This window comes from Rhinolophus sinicus, chromosome 3 (genome assembly GCF_057876585.1).
Source record: "Rhinolophus sinicus isolate RSI-liver-muscle chromosome 3, RSI-T2T, whole genome shotgun sequence".
Lineage (NCBI taxonomy): Eukaryota > Metazoa > Chordata > Mammalia > Chiroptera > Rhinolophidae > Rhinolophus > Rhinolophus sinicus.
The window spans coordinates 48161634-48179980 of NC_142503.1; the positions used below are offsets into that span (position 1 = coordinate 48161634).

Genomic DNA, 18347 nt, shown 5'->3' on the forward strand with positions numbered 1-18347 from the left:
TATTTATCACTTTTGCATTATGTATTTAGCTTTATATTATACAACTATACACATTTACACAGTGTACTTACAGGAGCACTGTCGTGATCTACAGAAAAATTACAAACTATCCAAGTTTCAGGGTCATTTTCAGTCAAGGCTGGTATCTTTCTAATGGCAGAAAGATATAATACATCTCGCTGAGAAGCAGGCCACACTCTCTGTGAAAGAAGTAAAGAACTTTTGAAAATTTAAACTATTTTTTATTCATATATAACATGGAACTAAGAGAGAAACAAATGTAAAACCAATAAATATCTTAGTTGAAGGTAAAATCTGCCCAATTTTAAATGAAAAGCATCTGAGAATACCCACCGAAGGATTCATTATGAACACTGAGTTAATGGCTTTGTAGGACAATATCAAAGGAATAATGTTCTGCTGTTTTTCTTTTTTAAAAATTGTGGTTTTATATCTATCTATCTATATCATAAAATTTACCATTTAAACCATTTTCAGCTGTGCAATTCAGTGGCATCAATTCACAATGTTACATGCCAACGTAAACATCACCACTATCTATTTCTAAAATTTTTTATCACCCCAAACAGAAACTCTGCATCCATTAAGCAATAGCTAACTTCCCATTATTCCCTCCCACAGATGCTGGTAATGTTCTGCCTTTAAGAATTGTATTAAAGCTCTGCTTAAATTGTTCAGAGACTTTAAATCAAAGCTTTTAAGGAAAGAAGAGTGCTCCTTTAATATAATCACATTTGAGGAATTTCAAATCAGTTAGGTGGAATCTTTCAACTTTATGGTAGTCAAGGAAAAATACACTGTTGGAATGACATAAAACCTAGATCTCAGAAAACTGGAACTATGTACTTTTAAATGAGAGAATATATGCAGTCTTTCCTGATTGTGGAGTATAATAAGTAGTCAACAACTCGGTGCCAATACAACACAAACTTGCAAAGTGAAATGGTTTATCTTTTAGAGATACAAAATTCCACGAAGTTGACGAAAAGTAGTATTGGGAAAAAATGTATGTGAAGCCAGTAATAAATGAAAAGTTGACCATGTTAAAACTAATAAATGTAAATCCAAAAGGATGGTAAGACAGATATTTTAAGAGTGAGAATGACTTAAATATCAGAAGGCGAACCAGCCCTCTTTAAGACCATAATATAAAGAAGCCAAATTTAAAGAGAAAGATGTTGTACAGTGTTATCGAATTTTGCTGAAAAAAGTATGCCAAGATAATTTGTTTATTCAAATAATTATAATCGTAACTTAAATTTTGTTATACATAAACCACATTTTAATAATTTTTAGTTTTAGTTTTCAAGAAATAATCCTGATATAACACATACAATCCTCTGCTTCACCTACTATTTACCAAGTGAAATATTGCAGCAGATTGTTCTCCAGGATCAATTATCTCCAGATAATAAGATTATTCTGAGTCTAAATTATTGGTCATTTATTTTCATTCCAAATTACAGGGCAATTGATATTTTAACATCTACTAAATTTTAGATTTCAGTTAGACTTCCCAAATCTGTATGCCGAAATAGAATCTTCATTGTTAAATATTTCTTGAGCAGCTACTGTGTATTATACAATGAAGCCTAGCCCATAGTCATTAGATATAAGACAAAATGCCTCAGATGACAGGACTGAGCTCAAGAAATACAGAGCAAACCTCAAATACTTTCTTATATTCAGCTCAATTTAAAAAATCACTTGAAAAAGAGAAAAAATAAAGTACTTGCTCAATCATTGCATTTCTTATATAACATACAATATTGCTTTTTGGTGGATCTCTCCAAAATTTTGATTCATTTTATTGTTCTTTATTTGAAATATTATTTGGCAATTTTCAGAAGGGGAACAGAGCAGAATAAGGTAAGAGAAATTTTAATTCTACAACCTTAAATACCTAGATTAGCAGAGGAAGAAATGAAGTGAAAGGGAACCAATTTAAGCCAGTTTCAGTGTCCACTGGCACATGATCAGCCTCCCAATAGTCATGTTGAGCAATTTTCCCTTGCTTTCAGATAATCCGCTTAGATCACTTTCATATCTATTAGTCTTAACAAAGGCTAATAACATACTTTCCACTACATTATATGATTCACTTCCATATTTGATAACTATCATTTATCTGCTGTAGAGACTAGATCCAAGAAAAGTCCTGAAATGTGGATTTCAGGATTTTCTCTTCTAGACTTAAAGTGTGCATGACTGACTGTAGATCTTTATCAAACAAACTGTTTCTGGATATTTCTCAGGTTCTTAGCTGCACCCATTTCTGCTTTAAATGTGCTGATATATCTTTTAAATGCATGACATTCATGAATTATTAATAGAATCTTTGGATCTTTTATGGCATTTAATTTCCTGCCAAAATTTACTTTAGCGAATTTACATGTCTCAGTATAAACTACAGTGGAATCTTTTTAGGATGAAGAGATATTTACCTTGTGTGTTTGATAAATGATGATTGCATTATCAGCTAATTTTTCCACCACATGAAAGTTTTCTATAGTTGCTGAAATGAAGAGAAAATATTAGTAGCCAAAAAGACACATTACCTTTTCCTAGAATATGATTAATTCACTTATATTGAAAGTCAATTACAAATGAACATTATGGTAAAATGAATAGGATTCTGCCTCACCTAGGCTAAGTTCAAATGGAAGGTAGTTAATTAATATCTAGTATTAGGGCTACAGATGGTGGCTGTGAGACTCGGATCACCAGGAAATCTAATTTTCTTTAGTCTAATATCTAGCTTCCATAGCAAGAAAGCAATTCTAATCACCACTGCATTATTCAGGCACAAATTACTCCCTAACAATACGACCCCCCTCCCTACAATCCCTAATTTACTAAAGCTGAATACACTGTTCTATCTAGGCTTAGGTGACTGTATTTGTGGGAAAAGAATGTCAAATTGTCATTGATAAACATCTTATGATGTTCAGAAGTATCTATTAGATTGGTGCCTAAGGGAAAGAACCTTCTATCCACCCAAAGAATAGCTCTAAACAAACCACAGCAGAATTCATCTAGGATTTACCATGGAAACAAAACAGTCTAGGAAAATAGTAGACGATAAAACTGAAACTTTTATTTTAGTCCTGACTTTTCCACTAACTAGTTCTGTGGCCTTTTATGAGTCACTTGACTCATCTGCATTTTACTTTATTACCTGTCTATGCAGGATGGTTGAAGTATTGGATCAAATGCTATAATATACTGAAAAGCATTTTATACAGTGAAAAGTTCTATTTAAATGCAATGTTTCATCAGTTCTTCAAATGATTTTCCAGATATTTTCTATACTAACTTTGTAAATTATAGATCAGATGCAGAAAACCAAGTTTGATTTGATATTAAATTCTAAATAATAATTACATTAAAATATATTAATAATGGCAGCTTACTTTCCCAATCATTGCGAACGTCAACATTCCAGAAGTAATTGCAGACCTCGTGTCCTGTAACACCTTTAACTGCATGGGTAGCTTTCAAAGGATCCAGGACAATTCCATTCTCTTCTACTTCTCTTCTATATACCTACATGGGATACATTTAAAAACTTGTTTAAAAAATAAAAATCAAACTCTTAAAGTACAAGCCCAAACGCATGTTTTTAAATGTAATGGCTTTTTAGGGTTTTATTTATGAAAATCTGTTTATGGAACATAAATATTCTACTAAAATAAAGTTTAAAAATTCTAATTATTAACACATACAACACATAAAAATATTTAAAACTACAAATCCAAGGTAAGTTTCAACTATGAAAAATATGCATGTGTGATGATGAATGACTACTGCAAGTTGTTAAAAAAGACATGTCAATTTAAATCAGGCACTATTTACTGAACATTCTCAGACTGTTCAACATGGCTAAGAAGGCCAAATATACCTGATTAAAACATAATCTCCTTAGGGAAACCAACTTAAGGCAGCTTTGTTCAAGGATATATCCCTAGCATCTAGAACAGTATCTGAAACACAGTAGGCAATTATTTGTTGAATCATCGATTGAAAGCTAAAATGGAATAAAGATTTATGCTCTTTTGCTTTAAATACTGAGGTTGCATACCTCAATTGCTGATTCAAATGAATTATTTAAAAAATATAGAGGGTTTGCTATTTTAGAGAGCTCTGTAATATTGAAGTTCTTTTGACAAATGAATAAACATGTTATCACAGGGAGAATCAGCTCTCAATTTATGAAGTGCCTATGGGTCCAGATACGGTTAGACATTTAACATATAGTTTCACTTTCACAACCTCTCTCACCAAACTCTTTTCCCCACATGCCTATTTATTTGTTAATAGGTCTACCATTTTCCTAGTTACCTAACTGGAACTCTGTAGACTTCTGATCCCTTCTCGCACACTTCATCACCTGGTACCTGATGCTCTCAGGTGGTTTTCTTGGTCTCTCATTTCTTCCCTATCAGCTTAATCTTCTGAAAATGTTACTTTGCATACATTGGCTAACCTACTGCTACAAATGATAAGACTATTCTCTTTAGTGAGCTATTTTATACTGCCCATAATCCAGCCCCAATCTCTCTCTCTCTAATGTTGTGGGCTGTAGAAGCACTTATTCCCTCTTCTCAGTCCACGTGGAGGGACTTTACTTAGACTATCACTCCTGGTTTCTCTTCACCCCCTAACTTTCTGGAACTTCTCCAGGTGGGAAATAGCAACTTATCTGAATGGTGAGTACAGAGGAGGACCAACACCTTTTGCAGACAGCATGCATCCTGGTCTGCTTTTGGGGCTTGCTCTTGTGGGGAAGGCTTGTAATTATCTAGCTATGTCAGAAACATTACGTTTAGAGATCTGAAGTAACATATTAGCAAGACCTGTGGCAGCTGATCTCTATGTAATCCAATCATCTTATTAGAATTACAACTAACATTTTGCTATCTATTTGCCTGCTCCCTCTTATTTCTTAATTTGTTCCTTTTATTCAGGAGGAGGGGAAATTCCAACATCTAATATTGTATCCCATTTGCTAGAATAATTCTGATCAATACAGTCTATACAAAACTCTTGAATAAGAAACTACCTTTCAAATTTTTGCTCATGTTGTATTTTTTGTCTAAAATGCCCTCACCTCACCTTTGTCACACCTTGTTTCCATTTCCAGACATAGTTCAAATGCTTCTCCTTCATGTAAAACAAGCTAATTGTTTCAGATCAGAGAGATCGCTTTCTTTTCCAACTTTCCTCTACCACTCTTCTGTACTCTTCATTCAATTATCAGATGGAGCCAAGTCAATATCCTTTTCCCCCAACTAATGTTTCAGCTTGGAGGCAGTCCTATTAAACATCTTTTTATCTTTAGTATAGTGCCTTAGGCATGAGGTAATCTAAAATTTAGTGCTGCTGCTTTTCAATCCATCTCTCAATCTCTTGGTCCTTGCTCTTATTCTCTGTCTCTTGAGTTCAGGGGTGTGAACAAGATTAGCTGACAAATGTCCAAATATTTTAAAAAGGTACAGTGAGAGAAAGAACAATAAATGAGTTATAGGCCAAGGAGGGGGACACAAAGTGCTACCTGGGCACAATGTTTAGTATAATAAAAAAAAGACAGAGAGAAACATCCAAATAAAGAGTCATCAGCTAATTGTGACCTGTTCATATCTAAACTGCAAAATAGTTTTTTTTTTCATGGCCTAGGCAAAACAATGGTTTATGCATAGATTTGATCATAAAGAAATTATGTAAAAGCTAAACCAGGGAAGCAAAAGAACATTTTATTTCTCAATATCTGGTACTTCTTTGATCATATCTAATTTGTTTAAAAGTAATTTAAATGCTATCCTTATTCATATCAATAGTAATAATAATATGACTGTAACAGAGCTGCAATTAGTAACCTATAACATTTCACTGGAAATTACCTTCATTTCTCCTTCTTCTACAACCAACTGCCAGTTGGCATCTCCACCTACATCCTGTAATGAATAAGTCATGTGGTTCTGCACCATCTCTTCAACCTTGAAAAGAAAAATAAAGCTATAAGAATCCACCTCCAATTAACAGCTATGACATAATCTCTAAAACAAAATGGTATTCAGTTTACTTCAGTTCATAAATGATGTTCTTAGAAAGCTGAGCAACCAAATGCACAAAGGTTAGTAGATTTTATACAGTGTTGGAAGAGTTTAGTCCACATTCCAGGTATCATATCTAGGTTAATGACAGGAGGGAGAAATGCAGGGAAGGAAGATGCTTCAATTAAATAACATATAGTGGGTCTAATGTGCATCATGTGATCAAAATAAGCATTTTCTGGAAAAAAAATTCCTTCCTTTACCATAAGATGCTTCCTTTCAGAGATGATGTCTTAAAGCATAAAATCATGGAACACTAGGGTAAAAGGAGCACAAAGAGACCATCTAGTCCATTGTTCCTATATTTAAGACTACAAAGATATTAGCTTGTTATAAGTCAAGATTTCGTTACAAAAAGGTACAAAACTTTCATTATTTCATCAATAAACTTCTCTTTTATAATGAATATGAGCCAACTTAAAAAATAATCAACCTCCTCATTTATTTAATTCCAATTTCATTGTTCTAAATTCTTTTAGGGACAATGCTAATATTCATATATGCAAACATTTACAAATAATCACCTTTTAGTTCATTCTTTTAAAATTTCTAACTAACTTTCTCTTACTGAAATTTAAACACAACCTCTTTTTTCTTTTTAATGCACCATGATGGTTTTTTTTAAAATATAAATTTTATTGGGGAATATTGGGGAACAGAGTGTTTTTCCAGGGCCCATCAGCTCCAAGTCATTGCCCTTCAATCTAGTTGTGGAGGGCGCAGCTCACTGGCCCACATGGGAATTGAACCAGTAACCCTGTTGTTGACAGCTCGCGCTCTAACCAACTGAGCCATCTGGCCGCCCCAAATAAGCCCTACTTTTAATGGATTATTTGTGAAAGAAGAATATAAAGGATTTTATTCTGTTAAAACACAGAGAGAATTCTGTTTTAAAAAATTTTAGTGCCATTTAATGTTTTTGTTGTAAATAAGGATGCAGGTAACTGTGTTTATGTTTGGGAGATTATTCCTGAATTAGTTATTTCAAACGTATGAAAAATAAGGTGCCTTTGATTTGTGTTCTCGTCCAAAAGAAACCAGATTCCACAAATATAAATTGATAGGAGGTAACGTAAGTTAAAACAATGTACAGTAAACATTTAACATCGTTTTTCTAGGCAGATGAAAAAAATGATATTCCTATCACAGTTACCACTGCGTCTATGGAAGTTTTCAGTCTTCTGCTCTTATTTACTTCCTTGACTTAAGAGGGCTTGAAAAAGTCCAACAAAGAAACACACAAGATCTATTCAGTTTTGTGCTTGTAGGAGATTAAAGAAACAGAGGAAGTACTCAATTACTGCAGTAATCATCTCTGCAAAGCCTTCATCAGGAATCTTTATCCAGTAGGGGATCTTCCTCCAGGTAATAACATTAAGGTCAACAAGAGAGGTGATACAGGCAAAATCTCACTATAATGAATTTTATGTTCACTGCAATAAAACAGGAAGTAGCCAATCTTACCACAGGGGTAGTGACTTTGGCATATGTAACCACATACACTTCAGACCTAACCTAATGATCCATTTACCGTTTTCAGTTATGACTCTGTATATCAAAATTAAGTGGGAAACAAGGGACCATTAAGTTGGATGATGAAAATAAACACAAGCCAAATTTACAATTTTATTAGGCTCAAAATTTGATATACAAGGAAATAATGTTACTAGTAACACCTGCTATTACTTAAAAAAAAAAAAAAAGACTGGATCAAAATTATTGAAGCAGGTTTCCCCTGCTTTAATAGTATTTGCATGTTTTAATTAGACTAAACATAATTTCAGAAATCATGTCCTTGATTTTTTTGGCCTGAGAGCTGAAAATGATGAGCTGACACACATAGCATCTTCCTATTAAATGAACTATAAAAAAATGGAATTAAAACACATTTGAAATAAAAAGTGATGGTACGCTAATTATAACCTTTTCTTTCACCTCACATTTGAATCATTCAGTATGCTACTTTAGGAGGTTGTCTAATTGGATTTTTTCTAACAGTATTAATACAGAAATTAAAAAAAAAATTGCCTTTGATGGAACAACCAAATTGTAATGAACAAAATTCTACCGAACAAAAATAAATCTAGGAGTTTTCAAACACAGCTCAGATCTCTTTTTCTTACACATGTGAAAGGAATACAACTATGCTTATTATTAGAGTCACAGAGTCCTAGAGAGATTTGCTGGATAGAATAAGTAATAACAAATTAACAGTATACTGTTAATCCAAAAGAAAAATGGCCAAGGATATGAATAGTTAATTCACAGGAGAAATGTAAACAGCCAAGAAGCAAAAATACCACCTTTAGTGTATCAGATCGGCAAAAATAAACTGAATTACAATATTCAGTGTCAGTATAGCAAAAGAAAACTGAGCTCGGAATGTAGCTGGTTCAACTTTTCTAATGAACAATTTGGTAATCCAAATAAAAAAACTTAGGGCTCTGTCCTAACAATTCTACTTCTAGGAATATATTTTAAGGAAATAATTGCGTAAGTGTACAAAGATGTATATATAAAGATGCGATACATACAAGGATGCCCCAATAGTACTACTTATAATAGAGACAAACTAAAAATAAACTAAATGTTAAATATTTGGTGAGTAGGTAAACTCAGTATACATAGATCTGAAAGTACATAAGGAGATCTAGACCTATATTTACTGATGAGAAGATGGACATAATTATATGTTAAAAAAAAAAAAAAGCTGGTTACAAAATCGTATATACAGAATTATCTACTTCGGTAGGAAAAGACAATTATGCTGTATTTATCAATATGTGCCTGATTTTTTTATATGCATGAAAATATTAATAGTGATATAGTATTTTAATTTTATTTAGTTTTTAGCTCTGCTATAATTAGCATGTATTACTATACAAAAGGCAGAGGAGAAATAATTATCACAACAATGTGTTACTATGGACATAAAGTGGTAAAGAGCTTTACACAGAATTGATTTTGCAACGATGCTCAACATAGATTGACCTGCAGATGTACTGCCCACACTGATTTTTTGTTTTCCAACAGAGGATTTTTTCTTTTTGATCTTTAAGGTGACATCTTTAGATGGTAACTGTGTTATGCAAATAACCAAAAAGATCCATTTATAAATCCAAGTCCTTTCTACTTTCTGTATAATTTGATTTAGAGCTGCTTCATTCCCAACATCTGTCCATCAGACAGATTCATAATTTGCTACTAGTTTCCTACCGTGTTTCCCTGAAAATAAGACCTAGCCGGACCATCAGCTCTAATGCGTCTTTTGGCGCAATAATTAATGTAAGACCCGGTCTTATATCATATCATATCTATTATATTATATTACACTACATTATATTATACCTGGTCTTATGTAAGATCCGGTCTTATTACAATAAGACCGGAATCTGATCAATCACAGCATCATATATTAGGAAAAAAGCTCACCAGAAAGACTTTTCTTAACTTATATACATGAGTTACACAAAAAATTAGGTAAAGAAAAGTAAGCTACTATTTAGCACAAATCTTGTAAAAATCTAGGCACCTGCTTCTCAGTGATATATTCATCTGGACTTGAAGGCTTTCAGCTGTTCTACAGCTACAGCTTGGGCCCAGATCTGGGTTCTGAAGCCCTGATTCTTAGGCACCTGTTAGTTAGTGGTTTATAGTCTTTTCTTGCTCTCATTACATTTTCTTCATTTATAGCCTGTGTGTTCCTATACTTTAAGGGGAAATATTGACCAGTACTGATGGGTTTTAGTTTGTTATTTTACTAGTTTAATACAAGGTGGAACATGGCAGAATAAACTAAAGTCTCCCAGTATTATTTAGTTTTATCAGTGACTTATTATAAATATGAGTCACTTTTTAAAAAGCATATAAAAATTGATGAGCAAAAGGTAAAAATTATTGTTAATAAGTTTGGCTACAGGTGATTTCTGATAAATTAACTCATATCTTTCTTAAAAATGTTTAAGGAGAAAAAAAGTTACAGAAGTCAGAAAAATAATTTGATCCTTAAAACTTATTTTCTTCTTTATTGCATAGTCAAAAACTAATGTAAATTTTATTCACGTGTGTAAACTAATAGAAATTTGTTTTAAATTATGACTTTTAAACACTTTTATTTGAATACTGATAGAGAAAAAAATGACATAGATCATCTTAATCAGCTAAAAGAAATTATGTTATTATAATGTTAATGAAAGCTCACACTTACTGAGCACTTACTACATGACAGGCCCTAGGTAGATCAGAGTCCTAGCTAGACAACAGAAGTGAAGCACAGAGAGTTAGGAAAGTAGTCCAACATCATGCAGCTAACCAGGATTTAAACACAATCATTTTGACTGGGAATTCAGGTCTTCTGATAACATAATGCAATACAATAAAATGCAATCACTATGAAGATACTAAGTTGAATTGCAAAGATGTGAAGATAAAAAACCCTTTTTTCCAACTAATGCTGACGCTAAAACATATTCCTCCAAATATTTTATTCTGAGGGCAGAGACTACAAGCATCCAGCTTCCTGTCATAAATTTCTAAATCCTTACTGTTGATGCCAATGCCAAATGACCAATTAAAACCAATTTCCATAGATTTAGCATAGAAACAGCAATATGAATTTATAATATTCAAGGATAATATACATAAGGAAAGTACAACCTGTGCAACATTATAATGGTAATGAGACAAATATTATTTAAAAAGTTATTTCCTGTTCACCTGAAACTAATATAAAATAATACTGAATGTCAACTGTAATTGAAAAATAAAAATAAAAAAGGGTTAAAAAATAAAAAGTTATTTCTGTGCTGAATATGAGATATTTTAAATTAGAAGTGCGACTTCTAATTAGAAGTTGAAACCTGCTTTTATGCTATAAAATACCCTGTAGACCATATCCATCAAAATTGCTGAATCCTGTCTGAAGAATCAGATATTACATGATATTTAAAGACCAGGTAACTTCAACTCCTATATGGCAAAATTCCAAGCTATTCACAATGGAGGATACAACGGGCACATGCAAGCCTGATAGAGGAACTATTTAGTAAACAAGGACGGCCTTTTTAATTGCTTATTGTTATTATTTAAAATTTAAAACCAAAACAAGTGGCCTAACCAAAAGATTTCTAGGAACTGGGAAAGCAGACTGAAATACAGCACAGAAAGACTCAAGTCGACTCTGTACATTCATACAGTACCTGGGAGCTGAATCTGTGAACATCGTCAGAGGCACTGACTAGATCAATGGAAGACATGGAGGAAGAGCGACTATAGGGCTACCAGAGACAGACAAAGAAAAAACCAAGTAATCAGAACAAAGGCACAACAGGGCATTCAGTACCAACTTCCAAACACAAGATAAAGAAAGAGAAAACAAAGCACTATATGAAACAAGCTCAGCAGCAAGTGCTGACTTCATGCACCTATTATGTGTTATGCTCCAAAATCTTTCTAAAAAGAATGCAGTGCTTCCAATAATATAAAATAATACCACTTAACCCCAAAGAAAAAAGAAATTTAATATAACTGGCTATGCTTCTGGTTAACTATTTTGGACTAGTCACTCCCTATTCACCCCCAAGCTGCTTTTCCCCTTGAATAAAAAAGAAAGAACATTATGTTCAGAAGATTTCTAACTGTTTTGAAGTATATAGAAGAAAACATAGTATCAAAAAATCTCATTACTTAAATTCAAGAAAAGGGAGAAAGCTTATACGAGATAGTTCCATCCACAGTGAAGCACAATACAACATACACTGTCAGTAAACTCTGACATTAGCTTACCTTTTGGACAAATCTGTGAGTCCCCACAGAAGAAAAGGCATCTCCAGATACCATGGGTGTAGACCAATGTAACCTGACCTTTTCGCTCTGTGACTAAGAAAACACATAATGTTAAGATGGGATGGTTTTTAAGTGTGTTTTGCAGCTAAAGAATGGATAATATAATCTGAAAATACCAACATTTAATTATGGAACACTTTAGTACTTATAAATATTTGAATTATGAAACTACTCTAAAGATACAAGCCTTGCCAAATCCTGACACTTTATGTATCTCAATTAAATCTCTTTTGGACTCCATACCTACTACTTTAGAACAGGGATTAGTTTTTTGATTTTGCTCCTAGACAGACTCTCCAATGCCAGCATGGCATCATTTATAATGAATCAATCCTAACACTGATTTTTTTATCCAAACTCTGGCCAAATTACTCCAATCATTCTACCTCCTTAGGGTCCTATAGGAATGTATCATTTGAGCCAGTATCATTATTTGCTTCAGTTATGTTCCAAAAAAACCCGTATCATGTATATCTTTGTCTCCTTTCCATAAAGGTATTCTGTCTTTATCCCATCATCTCACTCCTGTTGAGCTGCCACTTAACCTCCTTCTTCCTCCTCAGCTTGCCTAGCTTCTTCTCACTTATTCAATAAATATTTACTAAATATAATGTATGAGAAACTCTGCTGGGTTGTATGTATGCTCATTTTCTACCTATGCAGAGGACAACTGGTAATTTCTATTCAGCACCATCTGAACATAACTTCAAAGATCTTGTTTCTTACCACTTTATTGCACATATCTTTTCCTCATGTTAGTAAATGATGTAAAAACAAACCATATAAACTCAAAAATGTGTCACTAAAGCACACCTCCCGTGTTTCCCCAAAAATAAAACCTAGCCGGACCATCAGCTCTAATGTGTCTTTTGGAGAAGGAAGTGACTTATTTTACTATAATATAAGACTGGGTCTTTATAATATAATAAATAATAATATAACATAATGTAATGCAATGTAATGTAATATAATATAATATAATATAATACAATACAATACTGGGTCTTTATAATATAACACCCGGTACCTGGTCTTATATAAGACCAGGTCTTATATTAATTTTTGCTCCAAAAGACGCATTAGAGCTGATTGGCTAGGTCTTATTTTCAGGGAAACACGGTATGTAGTGGCTGTACTGTTGAGAGCCCTGTGCAATACCTACTGCATACAATGAGGGGAATAATCTGAACTTTGGAACTGATTTCATGGATTACTGAAGCTTAATAACTCTACAGCATTACCACATTTCAATCCTCTGTCATATTGGCATATCTAGTTATTAGGAAAGGAAAATCATGGTCTGTTTAACAATTTGCTTTGTAGAGTATCTACCAGAGGGTCAAAAACAGATTGAAATTAAATGAGTTGATAGCCCCATAAATTTTTTTTTCTAAAGCTTACAGTTTTCATTGATTCTCTTCAACTCCAACCCAACTACTGTTGATATTCAGGAGAGTAGCATTTTAGAGTCAGAAGGGACGATTTGAATCATTCTAATTCCTGTTTCAGATTAGAAAACCAAGGCCCAGAGAATTTAAGTAATAGATACATACAGTCAGTGGCAAAACTAAGAATAAGAATGAAGTTGTCTTGATCTCAGAGTTCACTACTCTTCCTATAACATATATTAGATTAAAAAAAAAACAAAAGCAAAAAAACAGCCAAGAAGCAAGCAGTTACTTCTATGTTCTGTCTTATTCTCTATAATAAACCGTTCATCAAAACAAAACAACAACAACAAAACAAAAAACTAATCACAGTGAAGGGGAAAAAACCCTAAAAAACCAAACACAATGATGTAATGTTGGGTTATACTTTCGGCATCAAAAATTAGAGCTCATTTAGGAACTAAAAGTTTCCCGTCTTACTGAGTGCTGTGTAGCATGTTTAAGGTATAAAAAAATGACCAATAAGCTTTGTTAGTTAGTATGACGTGAACTTTTTATCACTAACTTAGGGAAAAAAAAGTGAACATGAAAAGCAGTCACTGTTGCTGGTGATTTACCCTTAGGTAGTTAGACCAGTAAACGAGCATAATGGCCATGACTGCCTTAGCAATGACAGGGAATGAACGTGTCAACATTTTTATGTAAGTTAATCTGTAGTATAAAACTGATAACATATGATTTATTTGCAAGTTGCTTCAAGTATTGGGAAAAGGAACTAAAATTCACCCGTAAGTACCACCTAGTGGTAATGTGTGGTGACTGCATTGAAGCAAAGGATCAAATTAATCTTGAAATTAAGAGTGAGAGGACTTAAGAAATACTTTCTTTCAGTTTCCACAGAAGCTAGGTATAACTCCTGTCAATTTAATTATGATAAAACACTGAGCAAAGTTAAAAGTGGGGAAGCAACTGAAGGTGAATGTAGTGAAAGCAATAAAGGAGTTAATAAAAACTGAATAGCACTCATGTAGAAGAAAAATAAATTCTTGGTCATACTCCTTCTGAATTTAAATGGCACTTGGTGGTAAAGAGAAATTCAGAGACTGTTTTATTCAGAGTGAATATATGCTTTATATTAATGGGATGTTAATAAAGTTGGATACTTCAAGGGGAAAAGGCAGAGTATTTTCATTTAATTTCATATTATGCATGCTTCCTTTAAATTATCACTGGTCTTCTTTCTATTGCTTGGAAATTGATCAACGAAGGAAGTGACTTAAAAAGAATCTTCTACATTTGCGACTCAGTGTAGACACAGTTCATTTTCTAGGTCATCAGTTTCATGATTTTCAAATCCTGTTTATATAATATACATCAAGGAATACCCAGTGTTAGAATCTTTCATAGATATACCTGTTCTTCTATTTTATCTTGTCTGTCAAGAGCAGCTTCAACAGCATCGAAGAACTCTTCTTCATTAATTAGACTGTTTGGGCCTTCCTATTCAAACACATAGGGAAAAAAAAGAAGTTGATTTAAGAAAATGGAAAACACTGGTAACCCTGGCATTAACTTTAGAGGAAAGCTGAAAAGTGACTCAACAAACATTTATGAACCAGTACACTAGATCATACTATAAAAAGGAGGAATAACTTAATGCTCTGTGCAGAATCATGAGTATGACAATTCACTCACTCAGTACTCATGTATTTACAGTATATTGACCAACACTGTTAGGGCAATAATCTAGAGCAGGGAGGTGGTAAACTATGGCCCATGGGCCAAATCCAGCCCACTGCCTACTTTTGCACGGCCTTTAAGCTAAGAATTTCGTTTTTAAATGATTGGGAAAAAAAGAAAAGAATAATATTTCATGACATGTGGGAATTACATAAAATGAAAATAAAGTTTTATTGGAATAAAACCATGCTCATTCATTTATGTATTGTGTATGTATTGTGTATGTCTGTTTTCCTACTATAGTGGCAGAGCTGAATACTTGTAGCTTGAGTACTTATCACAGAAACCATATAAATTTGCAGAAAGGTAAATACAAAGTTGCTGAAGATCTATAGGCAATGAGAAGTATAGATAGAAGTTCTGAGGGGAATCTCCCTAAGCAAAGACAATTATTTCATGGAGAAAGAAAAGTTGAACTGACGCTTGAAAGCCTGGTTAGATGGCAGAGCAGTGGTTCTCAATCGCCTGGGGAACCTGTTAAAATGAAAATTCCCAGGCTCCCATATACAGAAATTACTTTGCAAGCAGGTCTTGGGTGGAGCGAGGAATATGTGTGTTTAATAAATCCTCCAAGTGATTTTCATGCAAATGGAAACTCAGCTGTATCAGAAATGTATGAAGAACAATAGCAAAATGGAAGCAAGCAAAGAATATTCCTGCTGTGATAAAACAAATAAATGGACTGTAAGTTGAATACCTTCATATTATGGTAAAAGTGGAGGCTGAAATGGTAGGCTTGGATATAAGGTTCCCTAAATTTATACATATACAAAATATGACACATGAATGATTGCTGGTCTATCTGGAATCTTCCCAGTTAGAATGATAACCCCAAGTTATCTCTACTCCATGAAAAAGTATCTGGACACAACTTGGGGTCACATAGGAAGGGTGGGAGGAACTATGGTATAATGCTCCTGTCATCTGCAACAGGCATATGAGATATCTTGATTTAACGCAATATATATATATATTTTTTAGAGTTATGAGGACTCTCACAACCCATTTCAAAAAAAAAAAACAAAACACAAAAAACCCCACAAAAACTTTATTCAACTACAACATACATACAGAACAGTACATATCTCAGTGAATTATCATTAAGTTCACCATCTAATTGCTGCCCTTGGATTCCTGATTGCCAAGTTCCTCTCTACTAAGTACTCTTCTCTGGGCTCGTGTGCAGGCTCATCCTCTCCTGCTTATCTCTTAAATGTGGGTGTTCTTTAGGGTTCCACACTTGCTCTCCCTACAGTATTGTTACTAATTTCTCAGCCATCACTCACTGTCTGATGACTCCCAGATTCGCAGCCTGTTCATCTCTCTCATAAGATCTTTACATCTAATATTACATAGACCTCCTTGGGTGACTGTCTCGACTCATAGGCAACATCTAAAATCTGTTCTTCCCTTACCTCCACACCAATCTGACAAAGGCAAAAACCTGGGCCTGTTCTTGGATTCTTCCCCTTTCCCCCATTCAATCACCGCATCCTTCCATTCTACTTTCCAAATATCAAATTTGTCCATGTCTATTCCTACTGTCTTATCCTAATTTCGGCTATCTTCAGTTCTCACTGTAATACTGAAAAAGTCTCCAAGCCCCTGTCACAACTGTCAATTTCAATCCATTCTCCTCACTGCAGGAAGCAAGAATGATTTTTCTAAACTGTAAATTTGAAAACTTCATTTGCTTAAAACCCATTCCTGAGGATCTGTACTGATTCTTGTAGATCCTTCTAGGCAGTCTCACCACCCCCTCCTCTCAATGGCCTCCATGCTCCATGGATAAGTTGCCCTGTGGCAAAATACTCTTTTGCTTCTGGACTCCAAACGTTTTCTTTCTTCTGAGTCCCTACAAGCAACAGTCTTTCTAGGCTATTTGCCTGGGTTAAAATCTACTCAACCTATTCGTTCTTAAGGTTTCAGCCAAGATGTTGTTTCCTTCGGGAAGCCATCCCTACCCGTGTTAAAATTGTTTTTTAATGTACATTATTCTATTTGCCTGTTACCTACTCTATATTCCCATTAGTATACAGTGGGGGAGGGCCTCAGGCAGGGCCCCTTGTCTGCCTTGTTCCTTGCAATATCCCCCATGCCTAGCACTACTTTGCATTATATTAATAAGTCTTAAGGACTGGATTTAAGATTATAAAGTAATTTCTGAGGCCACAGATGACAGAAACACTTAAACTTTTTCAATAATTAGAACATCACGAGTGTTTGATAAGAACCAAAATAAACTCATATTTTGAATTTGCGTCTAAAATCCATTAAGTGTAGTACTGACACAAGAAAATATAGATGGTTCAAATCTAAAAGGAAGGGAAATAAGCATAAAAACAGGCCCTAGTTTATTTAAGAATTGTATATTTAACTTGATACCACAAGGAGTTGGTGAGAAAAAGGCTGAAGTACCCTCAACCATTTTCTTCATTAAAAGAGGGTGGTACATTTCAAATGAGTAGAAAAGGATGGCTTATTCAACACCACTAGAATAAAAGATTCCTACATTGTATGATAATTTTTAAAAATCCAGCTATATTAACAATGTATTTAGAAAAGGCCATTAAAAAAAACCCAGAAAATACAAATAATTATTTGAAGTAGAGAATGCTTTTTTAAGCATGATACAAAATGTAGAGATAAGTATATCAAAAGACTGAGGGATTAATTACATGAAAGTATAAAACTTTTATATGGCAAAACCATTAAAACACTTTTTAAAAACCATAAAAGGAAGAAAATAATTGAAAAATGAAAAAGCTAACCCTACACATCTAAATCAATAGGGGGAAAAACCACCAAAATCCTGATAAGAAAAATGTCAAGGGATATGTACAAGTCATTAAAGAAGACAAATGATCAATAAACATTTTTTAAGAAAGCCTAAGTCACATCAATAAATAAAGCAATTTTTTGAGTTTTTTGATTTGAATCTAGTAAACACATATAACCTGACACAAGGCCCATCCTCCCTCCACCCTGCTCTTGTCCTCTGAAAGAAACCTATGTTGACAGAAATGGAGATAAGTATATAGTTATACTCACATATTGCTGGTAGGAAATAAATTGGTAGCATATACTGTTAAATTAAAAACATGGGCTTTTTGTATTTTCTATAATTTGTTATAATAAATATCTATTTTATTTATAATATGAAAAAAATAATGTAATTTTTAAAAGTCAATAGTATCCCCCAAATAAACCTTTCTTTCTTTTTTTAAAATTAGTTTCAGGT

At 33.5% G+C, this 18347-nt stretch overlaps 1 protein-coding gene across 3 annotated transcripts in view; it reads right to left on the reverse strand.

Moving 5' to 3' along the window:
- The window catches only part of CERT1 (ceramide transporter 1), a 95849-nt gene that overhangs the window by 7620 nt on the left and 69882 nt on the right, over window positions 1–18347 (reverse strand). For 2 of the 3 annotated variants that reach the window (XM_074328817.2, XM_019728140.3), the window contains exons 9-14: window positions 14780–14866; window positions 11919–12011; window positions 5922–6017; window positions 3435–3567; window positions 2466–2536; window positions 72–200 (exon numbers count right to left, since the gene is read on the reverse strand). In XM_074328817.2, the coding sequence (XP_074184918.2) occupies window positions 72–200; window positions 2466–2536; window positions 3435–3567; window positions 5922–6017; window positions 11919–12011; window positions 14780–14866 (609 nt within the window). Of the gene's footprint in view, window positions 1–71; window positions 201–2465; window positions 2537–3434; window positions 3568–5921; window positions 6018–11332; window positions 11411–11918; window positions 12012–14779; window positions 14867–18347 lie in introns of all 3 variants that reach the window. The other variant, XM_019728139.3, reaches the window with a different exon arrangement.